Below are 22,110 nucleotides of genomic sequence, written 5' to 3'. Positions count from 1 at the left end.
TAAATGACAAAACCCAAATAACACGTTCTCACAATTTTGATTTAGAAGGAAACGCATTTGTTTTTATATAGTAACCCTGGCATAAAGTAATCTTTAACCATAAACAGATTGTTTTTAGAGTTAACCCTGAGGTTACATACTTTGCAACTCCTACCTTTCTAATGAAATAAAAATATGGCAAACTCACAATCAAGCTCTTCCTTGACTCATTAGTCTCATCCAGAGACAAGGTGAATCCATAGCTGTAATGCTGACCAAGGTAAATAAACACAGGGCAAAAGAGGGGAAAAAAAGATAGGTTTGGTTTGGGCTATGATTTTGGTCAAGCTACACGATTAATTGCTCAAAACACTAAGAAATAAATATTCTCCTACAGGAAATGTTAAGCTGTGACCCGATTATGAAAGGAAACAGTCAAGGGGTGCACGGGAGGCTCAGTCGGTTAAGTGACCAACTCTTGATTTCAGCTCAGGTCATGATCTCACGGTTCGTGAGATTGAGCCCCAAGTCAGGCTCCGTGCTGACAGTGTGGGACTCTCTCTCTCCCTGTCTCTCTGTCTGCACCTCGTGCGCACTCTGTCTCAAAATAAATAAATAAACTTTAAAAAAAAAAAAAGGAACCAGTCGCGCTTCATGGAATTTTTAAAAATCTTAAGTGAGCCATTTTGAATAGATATGGGAGGCGGCCATGGCAAAGTGGGAGAGATGGGACATGAGCACAGCCCCAATCTTAGTGAAAACAATTTTGGGGGGATCCTGTCAGTAAGAACTGATTAATGAAACATCTTTCCATGGAATTTGATTTTCTAGGCAACTTAGAAGGGCCAGGTCTCCCCCTCCAACCCATTTGTACTCCCTTCCCCTCTCATCTGCCTTCTGGAAGATCCCTGCCACTAACCAGTGCCCGAGCCTTCCAAGATGCCCTCACTAGGACTGTGTCCTGTAAAGGTAAGAATTCAGGTGCCACAAAGACTTTTCAAAGTTAGGTTTTGTTCTCAACATTCTCCCACTCCCTCTAAAGCTCAATAGGAATGGATTTCTTGCGGAGTCTCACCTTTATTTGAAGTTTTGGGGAAGTGACCCTCAATGTCTTAAAATGCCTCCTCACATACTTTACTAAAGGTAGAAGGTTATATCCAAAGAGAACATGAAAACAGAAAGTTTATTTTAAAGTCCTTAAACTGTCATCCCACTTTGCTTTAAACTTTGGACAAATAGGTAGACTGTTTGCCTACTAGAATATTACTAGTTCTGAAATTTCTCCTTCTTCTGAAAATTACTCAAAGAACAATGCCCAGGAATGGCTAAGTCCTCTGGCTTGCACAGCTGGTGCTGAGCTGGCCAGCCCCTCCTCCACACGCCCCTTCGGGTATTCCCACGGCCCCACCGACCACTCACTTGCCGTCCGTGGCTCATCTGAATGGTAGCCCAGGTTTTCACTGCCACTTTCTAAGTTTGTCTCAAAAGTTTCTTTGTTTGTCTTCACACTTGCAGATTTCCTGGAATCAGACCATTTTTAAAAGCCAAATGTTAATCAGTAGTGGATGTTTGGTTCACACTACTCCACCCAGGGCATCCTCGCACACTGAACTTACCACCGCATCAGGACAGATGCTCATCGCCACCAGCACAGCTATGCAAGTGGTCTGCCTGCTCACACTCCCACTGAGGTGGGGAGAGATGGAACCTTATCACGAGAGCCCCGTGGGCACCATTCCCCAGTCGATAGTCCACCCCCAGAAACCAGTGACCCAATTAAGCAGAGTTGGCCAACGACAACCCACTGAGCCACCCAGGCGCCCCTTTATAAAGTTTTATCAGAACAGAGCCACACCTGTCCACTTTCATGTTATTTATGGCTGCCTGCATGTTACAACAACAGAACTGAGTAATTGTGACAGACAGTGTGGCCCACAACACCAAAAATATTTACTATCTGGCCCTTTAAAGAAAAGGTATGCCAATCTCCACAATAAAGTAAAAATTGGTGCAGCTGCCCAGGGGAGGAAAGCTTGGCAATGGGTATCCAAAGACTTAAAAATATTCATGCTCGACCATTAAGAATGTATTATAGGGAAATGGCCAAAGATATGGGCAAAGATTTACTTAAAAGAATGTTCACTCATGAACGCTTTATGACAGCAAAAGCTGCCAACAGTCCACACGTCCCACCCTAGGGGACTGTAAAATAAATGACAATCCATCTCTAAAATGAAATTCCATGCCACCTATAAAAGTTATTACTGATGAGAACACTCACGCACCGCATGTAAAAGTATAAACAGGTGCACCTACTTCAGAAAACTGGATGATGACAGAATCGTCTACCCTGCCTACCCTGCAGCCCAGCGTTCACCAGTAGACACATACCCAACTGAATACAAAACAGGAATGAGGACTTATGAACATGTCACCAAAGATACATGCTAAATTGCTTAGTGCCACAGTATTTATAATGACCCCAACCTGAAAACTATCCAAATGCCCATTTAAAGGGAAAAGGAGAAGATAAATGGCATATATACCCAGTGTGTGGTACCGTAACATAATCAACCATCCACATCTTCTCTGAACAACACGGACCAATCTCACAGGGTGAAAACCAAAATCAGTGAGTGCACATGACATGATTCCATTTACACAAAGTTCATATGAATCTGATCTCTGGGGATGTGGGGATGGAGGTCAGAAGACGTAACATTTGAGGAAGAGGCAGCGATGTGGGGGGGCAGGGAGGTTGGGGCGCTAGGGGTGTTCTAGTTCTGCATGGCCCCACTCAAGGCCCATATGCCTTATGAAAGGTAATCAAGCAATGCACCCGTGAGTTGTGAACTTTTCTGTACTCACACTTCAGTAAGATATATTAAGCAAATGAAGCAAAAATGTGGCCGGCAAGTATTTGTCAACGGAAATAATCTTCAGAAGAGTTTCAAGAGAGAAGAGCAAGTTATGAAGTAAGGTTTATTATGGTCCAAATTTTACAAAATGCATGTGTGTGTGTATCGACGTGAACGCTTCGATGCGTGCATATACATCAAGTGAGCATATACATACTCAGGTGACAATACCTACTTCTGAACAATAGAATTAGGGGTGATTTCAAAATCATTTCTTAAAACGATATGTTTGGGGGCACCTGGGTGGCTCGGTCGGTTGAGCGGCTGACTTCAGCTCAGGTCATGATCTCGCAATCCGTGAGCTTGAGCCCCACGTCGGGCTCTGTGCTGACCGCTCAGAGCCTGAAGCCTATTTCGGATTCTGTCTCTCCCTGTCTCTGACCCTCCCCTGCTCATGCTCTGTCTCTCTCTGTCTCAAAAATAAACGTTAAAAAAAAATCTTTTTTAATAAATAAATAAATAAACAAATAAACAAAACGATACGTTTGGGGCACTTGGGCTGAGCGTTGCTCAAGTCGGTTGGGCGTCCAGCTTCAGCTCAGGTCATGATCTCTCGGTTCGTGAGTTCGAGCCCCACATCGGGCTTGCTGCCGTCAAGCCTGTTAGCGCACAGCCCGTTCCAGAACCTCTGTCTCCCTCTCTCTGCCCCTCTCCCACTTGCACTCTCCCAAAAATAAATAAATATATTTTCTTAAACTGTATTTTTAATTTTTTCTATAATAAACATGCATTGATTCTAGAGGAAGAAGTATGTTATTTTACTGCAGAAGACGTCTGAAAGCAGCTGGAGCCAGCACAGCTGGCACAGTGCAGGGAAAGCAGCTAGGATATGGGGGTCCCAGTGAGTCTCCCCATCTTTGCTCCCCAGACCTAATGCACTCAGATCTAAGTGCGAGAGCTGCACAGGGGCAAGGTCCAGGCCCTGAGCAGGACGGCCTCACTCACATCCTGACCGTCCACTCTCCAGATGGGAGACCCGGGGCACACTACTTAACCTCTCTGTACCCCTCAGTTTCCTCCTCTACAAAATGAAGAAATGGCCCATAAAATCATCATGAGCATCCGGCGAGAAAACGGGCTCCACTGCGTGTAGAACAGCACCTGGCACGTGTGTTCGGCACTTGGGATAAACCAGCTGTTGTCATCACTACTGCCATATTGTTGCTGCTGCTGTCAGTAGTTCTTATTCTCTACCCGTGTCCCCGAATCGCTGCTGACCAGTGTCCTATGTTTTGAAATCAGCTAATATCCCAGAGAACACAAGTGAAAGATGTTACGAAGTCAATAAGGTCCACGGAAGAATCCAGGCTGCCATCAGGCTGAGAAATACCAGAATAATTATTAGAGTGAGTCTGCCTTCCTCTCCTCTTGCCCTAAGTCAGCCCCCAAGGGAGGTGTCATTTCAGATTGCTGCTTTGTGGTGTCCTGAGGGAGACCGCAGCTGCCTCTCCCAATACCGCATTATCACCGGGGAGTGACCAGGGTCAAAGGGAAAACAGCTAGTGTCTGTTACACAATGATTACACACATCTTCATTCACCGCGTGTAGCCTAAAGGTATTTTTAAACCACAGCCTATCAAAAATGAAAATTATATAATAAAATAGTGAAAATTAGACACGGTTTGGCTGTAACACCCCCACCAAAATCACTGCTGTTTAAAAATCCTTCCCCTTAGCGCATTTATACTTGTATAAATATTGCAGACATTTAAACTAGTTATTGTATTACTGTAGGTCCTTGACACGGCTACCTTCAAAGTGCTTGCGGCTACTTCTGGACGGCCATGGGAATGTCAGTAATTTTTCTATCCCCTCCCCTATCAGTGGTACAAGCAGTAAACACTACCTAATTTGTCTGTCTGGTCAGTTTCATGTGCCTGAAGCCATCCAGCTGGCCCCACTGTTCTCCACCGCCCCAGAAACTGCAGCAGGATTTCTACATGGTTCTTTAATATCCTTGAAATGTTCCTTGAGTCCCTTGCATTGACTAAAAACAGGAGGGCCAACAGTCACAGTGCAGGCGCCTAGTGTCCTCTTGTGGAAAGAGTTGTAAATGCCAGACACCAGGTAGAAAATCTCCTTTTTCCTAAGTGAGCCAGGGCAAGTCAAACTTAGGCAGTAACCAGCCCCTATTTTATTCTATGATTAATTTTGCCATATGAGTTTGTGTTTGGCCTATGTGTTTTTCAGAGTCGTTCACTTTCAGTACTTAATTTTGAGTAACATAATCCTGAAACACCACAGTTGTGTGTGTGTTAGTGGTGGTAGAGTTGGTGTTGTTTGGTTGTTTTTCATTTGTTTGTCTTTGTTTTCAGGAAAGTGATGTGATTTCAAACTTACCTTATTTCACTTTGATAACTAGATTCTGGGGGAAAAAAAGGAACAAAATCACATATTACAAAATCACAAAATAAAATATCATCAGTTTTTATAGACACCCCCCGCCCGCCGATTAAATACATTGCTGAGTATCTGTGACCCATTAGGTATTATTAAGTTCCCCCACAGCGAATAATCAAATGACTTTCAAGCATAAAGGAAGTAGAATTCACTATTAACTATCATAAACATAAATAATTCCTAGGTACCTGTAGTATAGTAGGTACCTAATAAGTATTTAGTGAATATTGAATTTGACTAGCAAGACTACAAAGACTCCATTCACCAGGGAGAGGCATTCTGCATTCCCAGTCCCTAGTGTCATTCATTCAGTACTTACTGTGTGCCAGCACTTATCTCATTTAATCATTACAACCCAAGAGATAGGTATTAGTGTCATCATATTATTAACAAACTAGACACTATCATGTTGTATTATCATACTTTAACAAATAAGGAATTACATTGCTTAAGCACTGCATTTACTTAATTCTAGAATTCATTTTCAATCAACATGTACCAATGGTATCGATTCATAGAGGTGGATCCCCTTCCCCCCCCCACCACCCTGAGCTGTCATTAAATTGCTGATGCTTTTAATCAAAGGATTCTTGGACTGGAGAGGACATAGAACTCGAAAGTAGAGAGAAACAGAGTCACGCTCCAGTCTCCAATCATCTGTCTCAAAAGCCAGTGTTCTTTGCAACTCTGCTGTCCTGTCTAGGCCTTCTATTCATCAAGCTTTACAGGGGCACCTGGGTAGCTCAGTCGGTTACACGTCCAACTTCGGCTCAGGTCATGATCTCGAGGTTTGTAAGTTCAGGCCCTGCATCAGGCTGTGTGCTAACAACTCAAAGCGTAAAGCCTGATTTGGATTCTGTGTCTCCCTCTCTCTTTCTACCCCTTCCCCACTCACACTCTTGTCTCTCTCTCCCAAAAATAAACAAACATTTATAAAAAAATGTAAAAAAAAAAGCTTTACTGAGATCTAAAATATATTCATTTTCCTTATTTTTAGAGAATATTCCCACTTACTTCCAGTCGTAATATCATCTGCCAATTCACACCCCAAATTGGACTTCAGAAGCAATCTTATTTGAATTGAAAGAGAGACACAGAATGTCACTATTGTTTCCTTAAGGAATGGGCTGCAGGAGATGGGCTCTTGGCTTCTTTGCTCTATTAGCAGAAACAATCCCAAGGCCTTCAGGCCACACTTAGTGGGGTCCTCAGCTCTCTTCAGTCGGTCTCCAGTTAACCAGTCAGACCACTGAGAATTCTCCAGGCATCAGCAAAGCAAAGTGCCAGAAAATACTTCTGAAAACAACTTGATGCTTGCCATTTTTAAGGATGGAAATAATTGTCATGGGGGAAACCCAGGCCTTCACTGCATCCTTTCCATTTATGTCAAGGTGAAATGTAGTGTCCATTGTGAGTCCCACCCAATGGGGGTGGGCTTTGTAAGGTCGCCACAGGCCCTGCTCACAACACTTACCTGGACCTGTTAAGACGCAGGGGAATAAACACAGCTAACTCTTACATGAGCTTTTCATCTCAAAGTTAAGTAAAGGATAAAATCTAAAGTGGAGGGGCAGCTGGGTGGCTCAGTCGGTTTAGTGTCCAACTTCAGCCCAGGTCATGGTCTCACGGTTTGCGGGTTCAAGACCCACATTGTGCTGTCAGCACACTGTCTCTCTCAAAAAATAAAACACAGTAAAAAAAATTTTTTTTAATCTAAAATGGAAACAGTTTCATGTAGCAATTTATTTTGTCCTCATGACCGATCTATAGGATGGCACTTATCCCCATCTTGTAAATGAGAATGCTAAAAATCAGACAGTCCCCCCGGTGCACATCTTACCTGGGCCACCAACCATCACAACCTTCCTACTAGGCTATTATGGAACAGGCAAAAAACAGCTTAGGAGAATCAGGAATCCAAATAAACAGAATGCTCCTTCAACGACACCACAGTAGCTAATGTGGAAAATAGTAATCTGAAGGCACTGCACAATCCTAGTCACGTCTACATTAAAATTTAAGTTATCCAATCGTTTTCATCTAAAATCCAGTGTATTTTACTTGAGTAATCCATCTGTGGCATATAGGGTAACTCCCAAGTTAAAGCAAATTGCCATCAAATCTGGGCCAACAGAGGCTTACTACTTTTCATGTTCTGTTTCCTAGGGAATAAAGTTGTATCACAGAATTAATTCCCAATCCCAAACCAAATCCATGCAGGGGCTGAGGCTAGGCAATTAGCTTAGATATGGCTTAACTATGCACTTTGCATAGACTATCTAAGAGAGATAGTCCATGTAAGATAATTAACACAGTGCCTGGGTCACCCACAAAAAAGGGCTCATCAAATGGCAATTATTACTAATGACATTTTAAATGCAATTAAACTGACACATAGCCTAATATCAGAAGTCTGATTGTAAGAAAAATAATTTAAGTGTAGACAATATTCAAATAGGTGTAGGTGAGGTTTTCCGAGACAAAGAAAGGCAAGGCTGGACACACACATTCAGCACTTGGAAAGTCCCGAGCCTTCTACATGACAAAGATCCTTTGGTTTCTGAAGTCACGAATGGCTGAACCTCACGACAAGCCCCCCCCCCAATGTTGGTGAGCCCACCCCATTGTGAAGCCTGACCCCCAAACAAGGCCACTGCTTTCATATATCTTGGAGTCCTCGAAAGACTTCATTCAGAAGAAATGCGTGATTATTAAGTTTATTTGTACTATTTTTATTGGCAGACCTTCTTTTTCTTCCTACCACTGTATCAACATTCACCTCCAAATGCAATTTGGAATTACACAAAATAGGAAATAATCTTTTCACGTGCTCAGATAGGTAGATTCTATTCTAGATAAAAGCACAGCATCTAAGTGGCAGATTACAATATCCTTCTATCCTCGCAAATAAGCACAGAACTCAAATAGTCAGTGTCTTTGCTGAGAAAGGTACTGTCTCTTCACCCTCTCAAAAGTGTGCAGATCTCAGTCTTTCTGGGAGTGGTTACAGCAAGCCCCAAAGCAATGTATTCCTTCTTCATAAAATCCTTTCCTTCTCTGAAGCCCGCTTCCAAATAAAGTGCGCTCCAAAGGCCAATGCATCTTACAAAAGAGTTAAGGAGCTAATGACCGACAAGTGTTTGTACCAAACGTTCAAATATATACACAAATCTATATAAACAAAAAAAATTACCTTTTCTCTCTCTCCCGGAGACACAACAGCAGCAGATTATTATAATCAGAACAATGATCAGGATCAAAAGCAATGAAAATGATACTGCAAGCAGAATTATGGCCCAGGTAGGCAATGATGTACCTGCTTTATCAATACTGCCTATAAAGTTGAGAGGAGAAAAAAAAATTTATTTAGTGATGCTTCCTACCGTCTAGGATTCGTAATCGCTATTTCTGCCGCCCTGTAAGTTAGATTCTGTTTTCCGATAATATTATAACCATTTGGCCACTACAGCTGGGGGTCATAGGTCAACTTCTCTTCAGTGTGCTCAGATATTCAATACTCTACAGGATCTTCCATTACAATACTTACTGCTGCCAATAAGCACCTGCTGAGTAACATGGTCCCAGTATTTGTCAGTTAGCGCCTCTATTGTTCTTAGAGGTAGAGTAGGCAACACAGGAAGACCGCTCCCAAGTGGGAGGAGTGATTGCCTCACCCCAACATCCTTTATTTCGCCAAGGAATACTTACTAGGCAGCTACGACCAGACAAGACTGCAAGACCAGCATTTGGTTCTCCCTTCCACGTTCCCACCCATCAAGGGTCCAGAGCCCAGAGGAAACGAGGCCAAACTGAAGAAGAGTCACGTCTAAGGGACTGTACTGCAAGGGCCTTCGGCCCCAGCCCGCCCACACCCCGCCCACAGACTTCATTCCTCATCTGCTCATTGTTGTTTTCCATGGCTCTTTGAGAGGCACCGCCCTTAATGTCTGCTTTGCCCTCTTGTTGCATTCAGTAGTCACGGATTTGGCAAAGGGAACAGACAGGCAAGGTAGTGCCTGCAGAGAGTGAAAGGGAAGAGGAGAGAAGGGAAGAGAAAAGAAAAAGCCACTTTGATGTAGTACAGTGCTGTCTTAGCCAGAACTATCCGACATGCTTCGCACAGTTATCTAAATTCAAATTAAATTAACCAGAATTATATACAATTAAATACTCAGCACCTCAGTCACACTAGCCACATTTCAAGTGCTCAGTTTCCACAGGTGCAGAACATGGTCCTCACCACAGGAAGTCCCATTGGACAGCACCGTGCAGCGTGGGTTAGAAGAACCATACCCACGTTCCGAAGAGAGCCCTTATCCAGCCGGCATTGCACTTGCCCCCCGAACCACATTGAGGTCAACCCGCATTTAAGTTGATCCGTTCCAATGTGAATTGCTCTTCAGTAAAGTCTGTCACTCAACCCTGAGTGCTTGGTTGGATTCTCATTGTAAATGAATGCTACTGTATTGAATGCAAGTCATTAGAAAAATATTAAAACGATAGACTTCCTATGAAGGAAGAGAGGTTTTGTTTTTAAATGAAGAGACTAAGGGCACCTGGGTGGCTCAGTTGGTTGAGCGTCCAACTTCAGCTCAGGTCATGGTCTCATGGTCCATGAATTTGAGCCCCTTGTCAGGCTCTGTGCTGACAACTCAGAGCCTGGAGCCTGATTCGGATTCTGTGTCTCCCTCTGTCTCTGCCCCTCTGCCACTCATGTTCTGTCTCTCTCAAAAACTAAATAAACATTTAAAAAAAAATTTTAAATCAATAGACTTTCTAGCACTTTGGAACCAGAGGTTATAGTGGGAAAACAGTTCTTGAGTGTTCTTAGAGTTTTCCATGAAAATTGACCTTGAAATCATAATTTGCTAATCCTGTGTCAAAGTTAAATGCTCAGACAACCTTACAGGAATGGTTAGAGATGATCACTAATGCCCTAGTTTCTACAATCATCAACCACCTGGATTCTGACTCATGGACAAGAAAGGATTCCACTGCAAAATAATACATGGACTGATCTCGAAGCACATGCTAAAATTCAGAGAACTCTGTGCTTTGAAGAATTACATAATATAAAAAGGTACTTGTTTTCTGCTCTCTGTGCAAAGCCTCTCCGCATTACCTGTGATGGTTTTTTAAATTTCCTTTTTTTTATACATCTCCCATTCATTGCCACCATAAATGTTTGTGAAATTGGCAGCTTTCACCTTCAGTTCTTCTTACACATTTGCTACTATCTAAACTAAACTTAGTCTCCTCAAGGTCGAGGACTATGTCTTATTTTTCTTATACCCCAAGCACCTGGTACATATTGGGCACACTGGATGGATGGATGGATGGATGGATGGATGGATAGAAGGATGGATGGAAGGATGGAGGGAAGGGAGGGAGGGAGGGAGGGAGGGAGGGAGGAAGGAAGGAAGGAAGGAAGGAAGGAAGGAAGGAAGGAAGGAAGGAAGGAAGGAAGGGTGGATGGAAGGATGGATGGAAGGATGGATGATGTATCTCCACATGACCCATCATTTTTCTGAGATGAATTGAGACAGATAGGGATAGAAAAGAATTCCCCAGAAAAGGCAGAGTTGGTAGGGGCAGAATTCTACCCTTCTCATACCACCCCTCCTCAGCCCCAGAATTGGAGCTTTAAAACAATCCAGTGTCTTCCCATCCAGAGAGTAATACAGATTGTCCACCTGCTGCACCGAGAGCAAAATCCCAAGCATCACCTGGAATGCTTGTTGCATATCAAATGCAGAGCCTGCCTCCAGTGGTGCCAAGTCAGGGGGTCTGCAATGGCACCCCAGGTGATTCCGATACAGGTGGCTGGTGACCTACACTTTGAAAATACCAAAATGCAAACACTTCCCAAGCAACCTGCCACACAACAGGATGCTCCAGCTTATGGATGTGATAAAAATAAAAATAATAACAATAATAAGTCCAAAACCACATTTATGATAATCACAATCTGGAGTTTAAACTCAGAGCACCATGAGGAAACTTTGCAACTGACAAAGAGCTTTGGGCTTCATGTCAGTGCATCCAGCGAAATCTCATGGCCACTGTTTACTTGTGTTCTACTGGCCACTGGCTCACTCGTCCACAGTTCCTGCTCCCTACCCCCCAGGCTGGTCAGAGACTCGGGATGCATGTCAAAATGCTGAGAACACTGTAGGGTACAACACACATGTTCGAGATTGCTGACATCATTCTAAATCAGTATGATGAACTGTTTACAAATTGAAGTTTTCAAATATTAGCTTTCTTAAGGGAGCCAGCTGGGGTTAAACATTAAGATCTGGCTCAATATTCAAGAGATGGGGGGGGGGGCACCTGGGTGGCTCAGTCAGTTAAGCACTCGACTCTTGATCTCAACTCAGGTCTTGATCTCAGGGTCGTTAGTTCAAGCCCTGCGTTCAAGCTCCATGTCTGGCCGGAGCCTATTTGAAACATTCAAGAGATAGGCTTGAAATTCACACTGGTGAAGTCAACACACATTTGCTGACCTGCCCCAAACATTCCCTATCAGGGCATTTTCCTCCTCTACTGGAGAAAATGACCGGTCTGCCAAGCTTCTGTCAACCAAGTCTTGACCGTGACAACCTTTCCTCTGATCTACCACAGAAATAGCCGCCTATCCCTCAGGAAGGACTTATTTAAAGTAAGGGAAGGGCTACCCTGCTGGGTACTGTGATCTCACTCACTCTCTTATCTCTTAATTTAACCACCGCGCTCAGCAAAGTGTTGCCTGCACTCACCTAAAAGCCCCAAACTCTCACCAAAACAGCGACTGGTATCAGGAGGCACACGGCTCGTTCTTTTGCTTCTTATATGCTGTGACCACCCTCCACTGGGGGTCAAATCTCCCCTGGGGTTTCACACCGAGGGAAGACTTTCGCTCTCCCTCTAGTCCAGTGGGGCCCCCCAGACAGCATGGTGTATGTGCCACCAAGGGGGGGTAATTTGGTACTGGAGCTACACAGAAGAACTTTTCCTATTTGAATAACAATTTTTAATTTATCATATATGACATACATATGAATGCACACAGGCATATATATCATAGACGTCTTAGTGTGATGCTTTTTAAATGGTACATTTACAGTGGATTGGAAGAAAAATAAATAATGGTCATCTACTGATGGAAAGCATGAGAGCGGGCAGAAAGCACAGAATCTTGGTACGACCTTGTCCATAATCCTCCATTGTACAGATAAGACACGTGGAACAAAGACACTCAGTGAATGCTGGACAAGAGAAAACCAGAACAGGCTCAGTTCTGTTTCTCAGAACAGGAGAAAACCCGGTGCTGTGACTCTTGTCTATTTGTGTTGTGTGTCCAATTTGGAAGAATCCTTCTGGGAAGCTGCAGCCCAGGTCTTATGGGAAATGGGGAGTCCAGGTAGGTGCTGGACCCTGACGTATGTCCTAGCAAAGGATGTGGATGTAATCGGTTCAAGGTGAACGACAGAGTTGCTGGAAAGGATGCACATGTGCACCTCGTGACCAAGGAAGACCATGTCCAAGTTGAGCACTGCTTGCCTTTGGCCCTACGTTCCCTCACACAACTGTGCATGTCACGGCCACAATCCTGAATTTCCTGTGCACCTTTAATCTCAGCTTCAAGGCTGTCCTTTACCCATCTGCGCAGAAAAGGAAGACAGTTCTTCCCAGATGCTCTCACAGAAATGCTCTGGGTTTTAAAAGGGCCTATAGAATTTCTCGAAACCAATTGGATCGATACAAAATGTCACCAGCGGCATGTGAAAAGGTGCTCCTCTGCTGACTGGAAGGGACACAGGAGATCTCTGAATCAATGAGACAAGTGATAAAAGCTGCCCCCCTCTCCTGCCCTTGGGCTCTGCAGCAGGGACTGTCCTGAGCACTTTAGACGTTTTAACCTGCTTACTTCTGACACCAATAACAATTGTGTGAGGTAGATATTATTATCATCTCTGTTTTACAGATGAGAAAATTGAGGCACAGAGAGGTTAAGTAACTCGCCTGAAGTCACACAGCAGGCAAGCTGGGAATCTGAGCCCAGGCTCTCTGGTGTCCACGTCTGTGTGGATAACAGCACTAATGAAGCTGGCTCAGGAGGCAAGGCCTTCAAGATTTCCCTGTGCAGGAGCCCCCAGTTCTGACTGCCCAGTGAACTGGGGCTTTCTTAAAAATGTCCATTTCCAGGCCCCGCACAAACCAATTACGTCAGAACCTTTGGGATGGGCCCTGAGCATTCACCATGTGCGTCAAAGCTCCTGGAGGCTAACAGGCAGCCGGGAAAGAGAACTTCTGCTCTATGCTTCTGCTTCTCATTTAACAGGCAAGAAGACTAAGCTCCGAAGTCAGTGACTTGCTCAGAATCACATAGCGGGAGCCAGAGCTGTGACCCAGGACTGCCACTCCCGGCCGTCGAAATCACCACTCCCCACAAAACTCAGATTATGACCAGGAATCACTACAGTCTACTGGGTGCTCCCCTGTCCCAACAATGTTGCTTTGTTGGACCGCTTCACTGGCCTGCACACCAGGCAAGAAAACAGAGGAAACCAGGCAGCTGGGCGCAGAGGGCTGAGAGAGCTTATCTGAAGGGGGGTTGTGAGAGGAGCTCTCACTTTCGGCCGTCCGTGTGTCTGCAATGCGGTGTTGCTTCTGGAATCAAGAAAATCGATCTTTAAAAAAAAAAAAATTAGCAGTATCCTTTTCAGGATACTTCTCTTTCAGGAGTCAGTGAGTGTTTTATTTGGCTTGAACTAATTACAGGCTTCCTAAACGGCCATTGTCATTCTTGCCACGACTTACAGGGACTATTCCAGAAGTGAAGACTTCTTGCACTTTTAGGAGGAAATGGGTGGCAGGACTGATGCTTATCGATTCCTGAAGAAGCCTGCACAGCCCAGGCTTGCTGCTTCTGGGCTCTCCGACCGCTGGCTGTGTTTCTGGAAGCCTCCCACGCACCAGCAGCCCGTGCTGTAATGAGGTCTTCAGCTACTAAAACTTGCATAAAATATACAACACGCAGCCAGCCGCCAGCTGCTCTGGATCTTGATGAATAATTTAGAAACAAATTACCCTTTTCCAAATGAGTCCCATAAAGTAAGACTCATTGCAAGGCGCCCACTGGGCTTCCCTTTGAGGCTGCGGGGACCCCAGCTGCCGTAACTAAGGCCTAACTCCCCCAGTCCCAGTTTACGAGGCCCTCAGCTGAATTAAACCTGATCAACGGAAATTAAGTGCTCCTTACCCTTCCCTACAAAAGAAAAGCTTTGCAGGCAAGCGAATCTCTAAAATCCATTTCTCTGGGGCATGATCCATCAGACCAGAGCTCTGTTGCAGTGTTACCTTGTTAAGATGTGCAGTTTCAACAGTCGATTTCATTGCATTTGGGGCTAATGGAACTTTCTTTTTTTTTAATCCTCCCTTTCAAAGCCTGGACCATACTTTATCATATTTAAACAGCTTCAAAGCAAGCTGGACTGGCTCCTTGGAGAAATGGCTGATTCCAGGCAGAAGAGGTGAAATGCATAGGGACTTCAGAACATCATCTTACTAGGCTGACTGCTCAAAAACTAAGGGCCATGTCAAAAAGGACACTGGACCAGCTGGAAGGGATTCCCACTAGCCAAATATGGAGCAACCTGAACATCAAAATGAATAATGACAGGAGCAGATAATAGTGTATTGGATAAAAAGGAGTCCATACTGAAACTGTTAAAAAAAAAAAAAAAAAAAAGAAAGAAAAGGAAAAGGAAAAAAAGGCAAAAGAAGCCTCTTCTTTACAGAAGACCACCAACTAACAAATATAGAAAAATTATGGAGCCAGAAAATCATTCTTTTACAACCACCATAGAAGCAACAGATTTAGGCAATGACTTATTGAGGAACACAAAAGCTATGAGGTGAGGGGCGCCTGGGTGGCGCAGTCGGTTCAGCGTCCGACTTCAGCCAGGTCACGATCTCGCGGTCCGTGAGTTCGAGCCCCGCGTCGGGCTCTGGGCTGATGGCTCGGAGCCTGGAGCCTGTTTCCGATTCTGTGTCTCCCTCTCTCTCTGCCCCTCCCCCGATCATGCTCTGTCTCTCTCTGTCCCAAAAATAAATAAAACGTTGAAAAAAAAAAAAAAAAGCTATGAGGTGAAAGACTGCCAGGAAATGAGACATTCATACAGTATACGCTGATTATGTATTAATTATAAAGGAGAAAGGTATCATTACAACAGAGAAATCATTAACCAAATGACCAAATTCATTACCAATGACAGAGAAAATCGGCATCATGTGCCCACATGACAATACCCATGGCTTGCCAAGAATATTTAGCCCCAAATCAAAATAGGTTTATATCAGGAAAGACAGAAAAGGTGAGGGAGCCATTCAAGAGTAAGGGAAGGAAACAATACACCTGACAGCCAAAGGCAATGCATGGTCTTTGACTGGATACTGGTTTGGAGAAGAAAATCACTATAAAGGATACTTGGGGAAATGCGAACATGGGCTGTATGTTACATAATAGTACTGTGTCAGCATTATATTTCGTGATTGCTGACGACATCATGTGTGGTTAAGTAGAATGCCTTTGTTCTTATGATACACATGCCAAGGTATTTAGGTATTTATTTAACAGAAGCTCTCAAATGGCTCAGCCAAAGAAAAAGCTGAGAGAGGGGCAAACAGGACAAAATGTTAACATTTGTTGTACCTAGGCGAAGGCACACAGGTATTCATTGTACTGGTCTTGCAATTTTTCTAAAGGTTTTAGTTGTTCAAAATAATAAACTGGAGACAGAAAAGCAAGCTGGGTTTGAATTCTCGTTTTATCTTCTTACGTCGTCTTAGCAGAGAATAAGCCAAATTCCCTTGAATTTAATAAGCTAAAATAAATTAATCTTGACTTAAAACCAAAGAAACACAGATTTCGGTGTCCTTCGCCCTCAAAAGCATTGATAGTCACCAGATCCAGGTCAGAGATCTGCCAGCCCTGGATCTCCTTTCCCACTGGCAACCACCAGCTGGCACTGACAGAGCTGTTCCATGTGGATGGAGCATGATGTCTGGTTCCCAATGGGCCCCTCCACTCCATCTTCTACCTGACACATGTATTCACTTATGCTTTCGTTTCTGTTGTCTGCCTGGTCTCTGGGAGCAACTGAATCAGAGACAAGAGGCAAAGTTTTAGCAATGGTGGGACAAGCTTGTGCTCATTGCACCAAGACCAATCCCCACAGTGCAAAGCACAGAACTGTTGGTACTGACCACAGGTTAGTCTCTGACTGGCTTTTTATAGGTTCACAGAGACATCATCTGTGATGACGGGTCGACTTGTGTCCCCCTAAAATTCATGTGTTAAAGTACTAACCCCCAGCATTCCCAGAATGTAACCTTATTTGAAAACAGAGTATTGCAGATGCAATTTAGTTAAGATGAGGTTATACTTGATAGGATGGGTCCCATAATCCAATATGAGTGGTGTCCTTATAAAAAAGGGAAATTTAGGGGCACCTGGGTGGCTCAGTTGGTTGAGCATCCAGCTTTTGGTTTTGGCTCAGGTCATGATCTCATAGTTCATGGGTTCAAGCTCTGCATCAGAATCTGTGCTGACGGTGTGGAGCCTGCAAGGAATTCTCTCTCTCTCTCTTTCTCCCCCCACCCCCACCCCTCCCCCACCTCTCTCTCTCCCTGTCTCACTCTCTTTCTCAAAATAAATAAATTTTTAAAAAATTTTAAAGGGGAAATTTGGACACAGACAAGCACACAGAGAAAGCATCCTGTGAAGATGACAACACAAGTCAGGTTGCTACTTCTACAAGCCAAGAAACACCAAAGACCACCAGCAAATACCAGAAGCTAAGAGAGAGGCCTAGAGATCATTCCCTTATGGTTCCTGGAAAGAACCAGGCCTACCAACACCTTAATCTCAGACATTCAGCCTCCAGAGCTGTGACATAACATATTTCTCTGGTATAAGCCACCCACTTTGTGGAACACTGTTATGGAAGCCATAGGACACTCTCCCATCCGCCCACGTGGCTGCCCACATGCCCACACAAGTGAAACGCAGAGCTGACAGGTGAGCAGATTCTGGAGACAGACCAGCAGGGCCATCTCTGCCATTTACTAGTTCTGCGGACACGGGCAAATTCCAAACCATACTATTTCCCTGTCACCTCGCCTCTGCAACAGAAGTAATAACAGGGTCCACTCATAGACCTGCTGTGCATGTTAATTCAGTTAACATCTGAGAAGCACTTAAAACAGAGCCTTTACTTGGCAAATGCTGTGTTTCTTCTTCTTCTTCCTCCTCTTCCTCCTCTTGCTCCTTCTCTTCCTCCACTTGCTCCTCCTCCTCTTCTCCTTCTCCTTCTTCCTCTTCTTCATCATCAATCTTTCTCTGGCTATAACTTTGTTCTGAACTTTGGAAGATCTCAAGTAAAGGTGTTTTTGTAGTGGGAAACTCTTTGGACCAAGAGAGAACCCCTACCTGGCTTCTAGGTCCTGCTCTGCCCCAGCCAGAGCACAGCACCTCTCTAGGCCTCCCTTTCAGTCCTCTTTTGCAAAATGAAAGACTGAAAGCTGATCTCCAGTCCTGGCCCCATGTTTTCTTCTGGTTCCAGGCTGACAGAGTTCAAGCAGGCTCTGCAGCCCTGTAGGCTGTGTGGTTAGAGTTTTTGGTATGCCAAGGACCCTACAGTAGGTTCTCTTGGGAATCTAAACTCTAAATTTATGTCATTTAGTTGAGTTTTTAGTTATATTTTTTAAAATATAAGACGTGGTGCCTTCAAATACACTGTGGATTTGTTGGGAGAAAAGAAAGAAAGGAAAGAAAGGAAAGAAAGGAAAGAAAGGAAGGAAGGAAGGAAGGAAGGAAGGAAGGAAGGAAGGAAGGAAGGAAGAAAGAAAGAAAGAAAGAAAGAAAGAAAGAAAGAAAGAAAGAAAGAAAGAAAGAAACCATATGCTACTGAGATTGGAAGGAATCCAAGAGGGCCTGCACACCCTCCTCAAATATTAGAAGAGCTTGCCCCATACTGGCCAAGAGGATCGGATCAAACTGGAACAACAGATAAAAGCTACAGAGAAACACTGACTTCAAGTGTTTATCCCTGAACCTGATGTGTTTTATGATAATTGTCAAGGTTCTTAGTGGTTTCCATAAGGAAGTCAAAAATAAAAACACTTGGGGCGCCTGGGTGGCTCAGTTGGTTAAGCCTCTGACTTCGGCTCAGGTCATGATCTCACAGTTCGTGGGTTCAAGCCCCACGTCGGGCTCCGTGCCAACAGCTCGGAGCCTGGAGCCTGCTTCCGATTCTGTGTCTCCCTCTCTCTCTGCCCCTCCCCTGCTCACGCTCTGTGTCTCTCTCTCTCTTTCAAAAATAAACATTAAAAAAAAAAAAGAGAGACACTTGAAGATAAAATTTAAAAGCAAGTGGAATTGCGGCATCATTAAGCTGACACTTATTTGTCTCCATCACTATCCCTACCTAAAATCAAGGTCATCATACAATTCTCCTAGTCATTGTTGACTGAGAGCACCCCATATGAAATATAAGCATGCAACAATATTTTTATTTTATATAAAACAAAAGGTCTTCACTTACCCAAAGGAGGCTGAACCACAGTAAGATTCACAGTTACAGACTTGTGGGCATGCAGCCCTTTCATGGTAGCCACACAAGTCAAAGTCCCGTTGCCCTGTGGTGTGAGAGTCAGGACGCTCACTGCACTTTGGGGATTGTTGGGCTCCGGAACAGAATGATAGCTCGAGTGGCTCACGGGAACGCCGATATCCCAGGAAATACCTGGGGGCGGGATCCAGCCCCATGCATGGCAACTCACATTACAAGGTTCATCCTCCGCGACTACAAGGTTGCCTCCGGGAATGAGCAACGCCCCCATAACTAAAGAAGAAAAGAGAAATGTTCCAAAGGGGTGACCATACCTCTGTTGGTTTCAGGCTGTCTTTAATTTTCCCCTTGGATTGCATTTCACGAGAGCCATCTTCCCGAGGCCAAACTGGCTGTGTCTGTATCGAGAACCTTAACTCAGGTTTGACCTGTGTCTTTATTTAGACCTGCCAGGTTCATGGAAGAAGGGGAGGTTGCTCACCAGAGAACATATAATTCCAGAGGAAATGAATAAATAAAAATCAGGATCCAGGAGAATATGAATTCTATGGGAAAGAGAGGGCAAGTGTGCCTGCCAGAGTAGCCTACTCAGTCACTCAAGTGAAGTTGCAAAGTTGTCCTGGGCTCTCCTGGGAGCAAAAGCAAAAAGGGAAAAAAAAACCTTTATACATTCTTTCCATTGTCAGGAGAACGTATCTCAGGGTCATGGGAAGCAAGTTGCTCCTGGCCTTTGGTCAGTCAGATTCATTTCATTTTATTTTGGGGGTCATACATTTCTAAACAGAACTTCCTATAGTATTTCCTTAAAATGTTTTTCCAGTTGCAAATGAATTCAAAATCAAATCTAATATAATTATAACAATAATTGCCCAAAATTATGTACCAGAATATAATAGATAAATTAAAAACCTTACGGTTTTTATGAATGGCCTACCTGCATATGTCAATGTTCACACTATAAACAACCTATACGAAAATAGGACTTGTGTGTGCTAATATTAATAAAATAACCTGAGGGTTGGCTCCGGTAAAGACACAGCCTTAGTGAAACATCCAAGCGTCCAAATTAAAATATCCTCCCTGTTTTATAATATAATGGGAAGAACACTGGACTAAGAATCAAAAACTCAGTCTTGGGGCACCTGAGTGGCTCAGTCAGTTAAGCAGCCAACTTTGGTTCAGGTCATGATCTCAAGGTCCATGAGTTTGAGCCCTGCGTCGGGCTCTGTGCTGACAGCTCGGAGCTGGGAGCCTGCTTCAGATTCTGTGTGTGTCTCTCTCTGCCCCTCCCCTGCTTGCACTCTCCCTCTCTCTCAAAATAAAATAAATAAACATTAAAAAAAAAACCCTCAGTTCTCAGTCAAATTGCCCTCACCTGGGCAATCACTCTCTGTTTTTAAAGGTCAGATGAAACAATCTGACTAGATCAGTGGTTTTCAAATGTTTTTGTTTCAGTACTCTTAAAAATCACTGAAGACTCCAAAGACATTTTGTTTATGTTCTATCAATATTTACCATACTTGAGCGGCACCCGGGTGGTTCAGTTGATTAAGCATCTGACTCTTGATATTGGCTCAGGTCATGCTCTCATGGTTCCTGAGTTCAAGGCCCACATCAGGTCTGTGCTGACAGCATGGAGACTGCTTGGGATTCTCTCTCTCTCTCTCTCTCTCTCTCTCTCTCTCTCTCTCTGCCCCTCCCCTGCTTGTACGCTCACTCTCTCCCTCTCTCAAAATAAACAAATAAACTTTAAAAAATATTTACCATACTTGAAATTAGAATATTTATTTTTAAAGATATTTAAAATAACAATGACAAATCACTACATGTCACCGTGGATTACCATATTATGATGAAAAACACCTGTGTTTTTAACCCAACATAAATTATTGAGAAGAATATCATTGTTTTAGATTTCTGCAAATCTCTTTAACGTCTAGCTGGATTCTCATATCTGGTTGTGCATTCAAGCTGTTGCAATATATTCAATAAATGGCTTTACTGGAGTATATTTTTAAAACTGACTTCACATGGAGGTGCCTGGATGGCTCAGTTGGTTAAGCCTCCGACTTCAGCTCAGGTCATGATCTCACAGATCATGAGTTCGAGTCCCGCATTGAGCTCTGTGCTGACGGCTCAGAGCCTAGAGCTGCTTTGGATTCTGTGCCTCCCTCTCTCTCTGCCCCTCCCCTGCTCACTCTCTGCCTCTCAAAAGTGAATAAACGTTTTAAAAAAATTTTTTTTAACAAATAAATAAATCTGACCTCCCACGGATATATAGGTGAAACAGTGAGAAGGTTTTTCAAATAATCACGTATGTTCCTTGATATTGTACCAACACTTGGCAAGCAGTGATTTCTTACAGGGTAGTTGCACTGTGGAAACTGAAACTATATAAAGGACCTCTCATTCTCTTTGACATACAAACCCATTGCTCTATCTGGCGCTTTAATTGACCTTTCACTTTTGCATGACTTTGTATCATTATACATCAGTTATTGGGAAAGACATCCTGTGGGCACAAGTGAAATGAGCGTAGGAAAGGCAATTCACATGTTAGTATTATAATGGAAGCAGTCGTGACCTTACGGACCCTGAAAGTTCTAGGGGACGCCCAACAGTTCCCAAACTAGATGGAACTGGGTCAGCTCTGAAAGCTCTTCTTACTCTAAAATGTTAAATTTCCAACCATTCCTTTCCTCAATAGTCTCTCGGAGTAAGTAAAGCCTGTTTGCTAATGCAGGGATTACTGTAAATGCAACAATGCGAGGGAAATGGATTTGTTCCTTACATGTAAAGGGTTTTGTACTTACTCCTTCTTCTCCACTCACTGTTTCATTTGGTGGAGAGGTTTAAGATGACAGAAACTGGAAGGAGCCGTATTGCCTCAATTAATAAGGGACGATCTTGAACTCCAGTCTACTGGCCCTCGAAATACAAAGGGTCTAGAATTTGGTGTGTGATTTAATGGGCAGACTTGGCAATGGATGGACAAATCAGCAACCAGAAGCATTTCCTTTTTCTACACATATTTGTGATTCAACTTTTCCCACTGGCTTTCACAAAGCTTATCGCATAGCGCAATGAACACCCTATACAAAGGTGATGACTGTAGCATTCACACAGATCTAAGATGACTCTAGAGGGAGCTATGTAAGCTCTCTTTTTCTTGCTGATACATGAGCTGGAAAAAAAT

General features: G+C 43.7%; 1 protein-coding gene across 8 annotated transcripts in view; it reads right to left on the bottom strand.

The window, feature by feature from the left end:
• Nucleotides 1-22,110, bottom strand: part of IGSF5 (immunoglobulin superfamily member 5) — a 94,435-nt gene that overhangs the window by 51,508 nt on the left and 20,817 nt on the right. For 7 of the 8 annotated variants that reach the window (XR_015240461.1, XR_015240460.1, XR_015240462.1 and 4 more), the window contains 4 exons: nucleotides 18,888-19,187; nucleotides 8,492-8,632; nucleotides 5,239-5,263; nucleotides 1,399-1,499 (listed from right to left, as the gene is read on the bottom strand). Coding sequence is in view for 4 of the 8 variants with exons in the window: in XM_086676004.1 (XP_086532130.1) it covers nucleotides 1,399-1,499; nucleotides 5,239-5,263; nucleotides 8,492-8,632; nucleotides 18,888-19,187 (567 nt within the window). In the remaining 4 variants the exon portion in view is untranslated. The remainder of the gene's footprint in view (nucleotides 1-1,398; nucleotides 1,500-5,238; nucleotides 5,264-8,491; nucleotides 8,633-18,887; nucleotides 19,188-22,110) is intronic. The other variant, XM_086676005.1, reaches the window with a different exon arrangement.

The sequence above is a fragment of the Puma concolor genome, chromosome C2 (assembly GCF_028749965.1).
Source record: "Puma concolor isolate L17-30 chromosome C2, mPumCon1.1.hap2, whole genome shotgun sequence".
Classification (NCBI taxonomy): Eukaryota; Metazoa; Chordata; class Mammalia; order Carnivora; family Felidae; genus Puma; species Puma concolor.
Note: the sequence above shows the minus strand (reverse complement) of the source record. Positions and strands in the feature narration are given on the sequence as shown.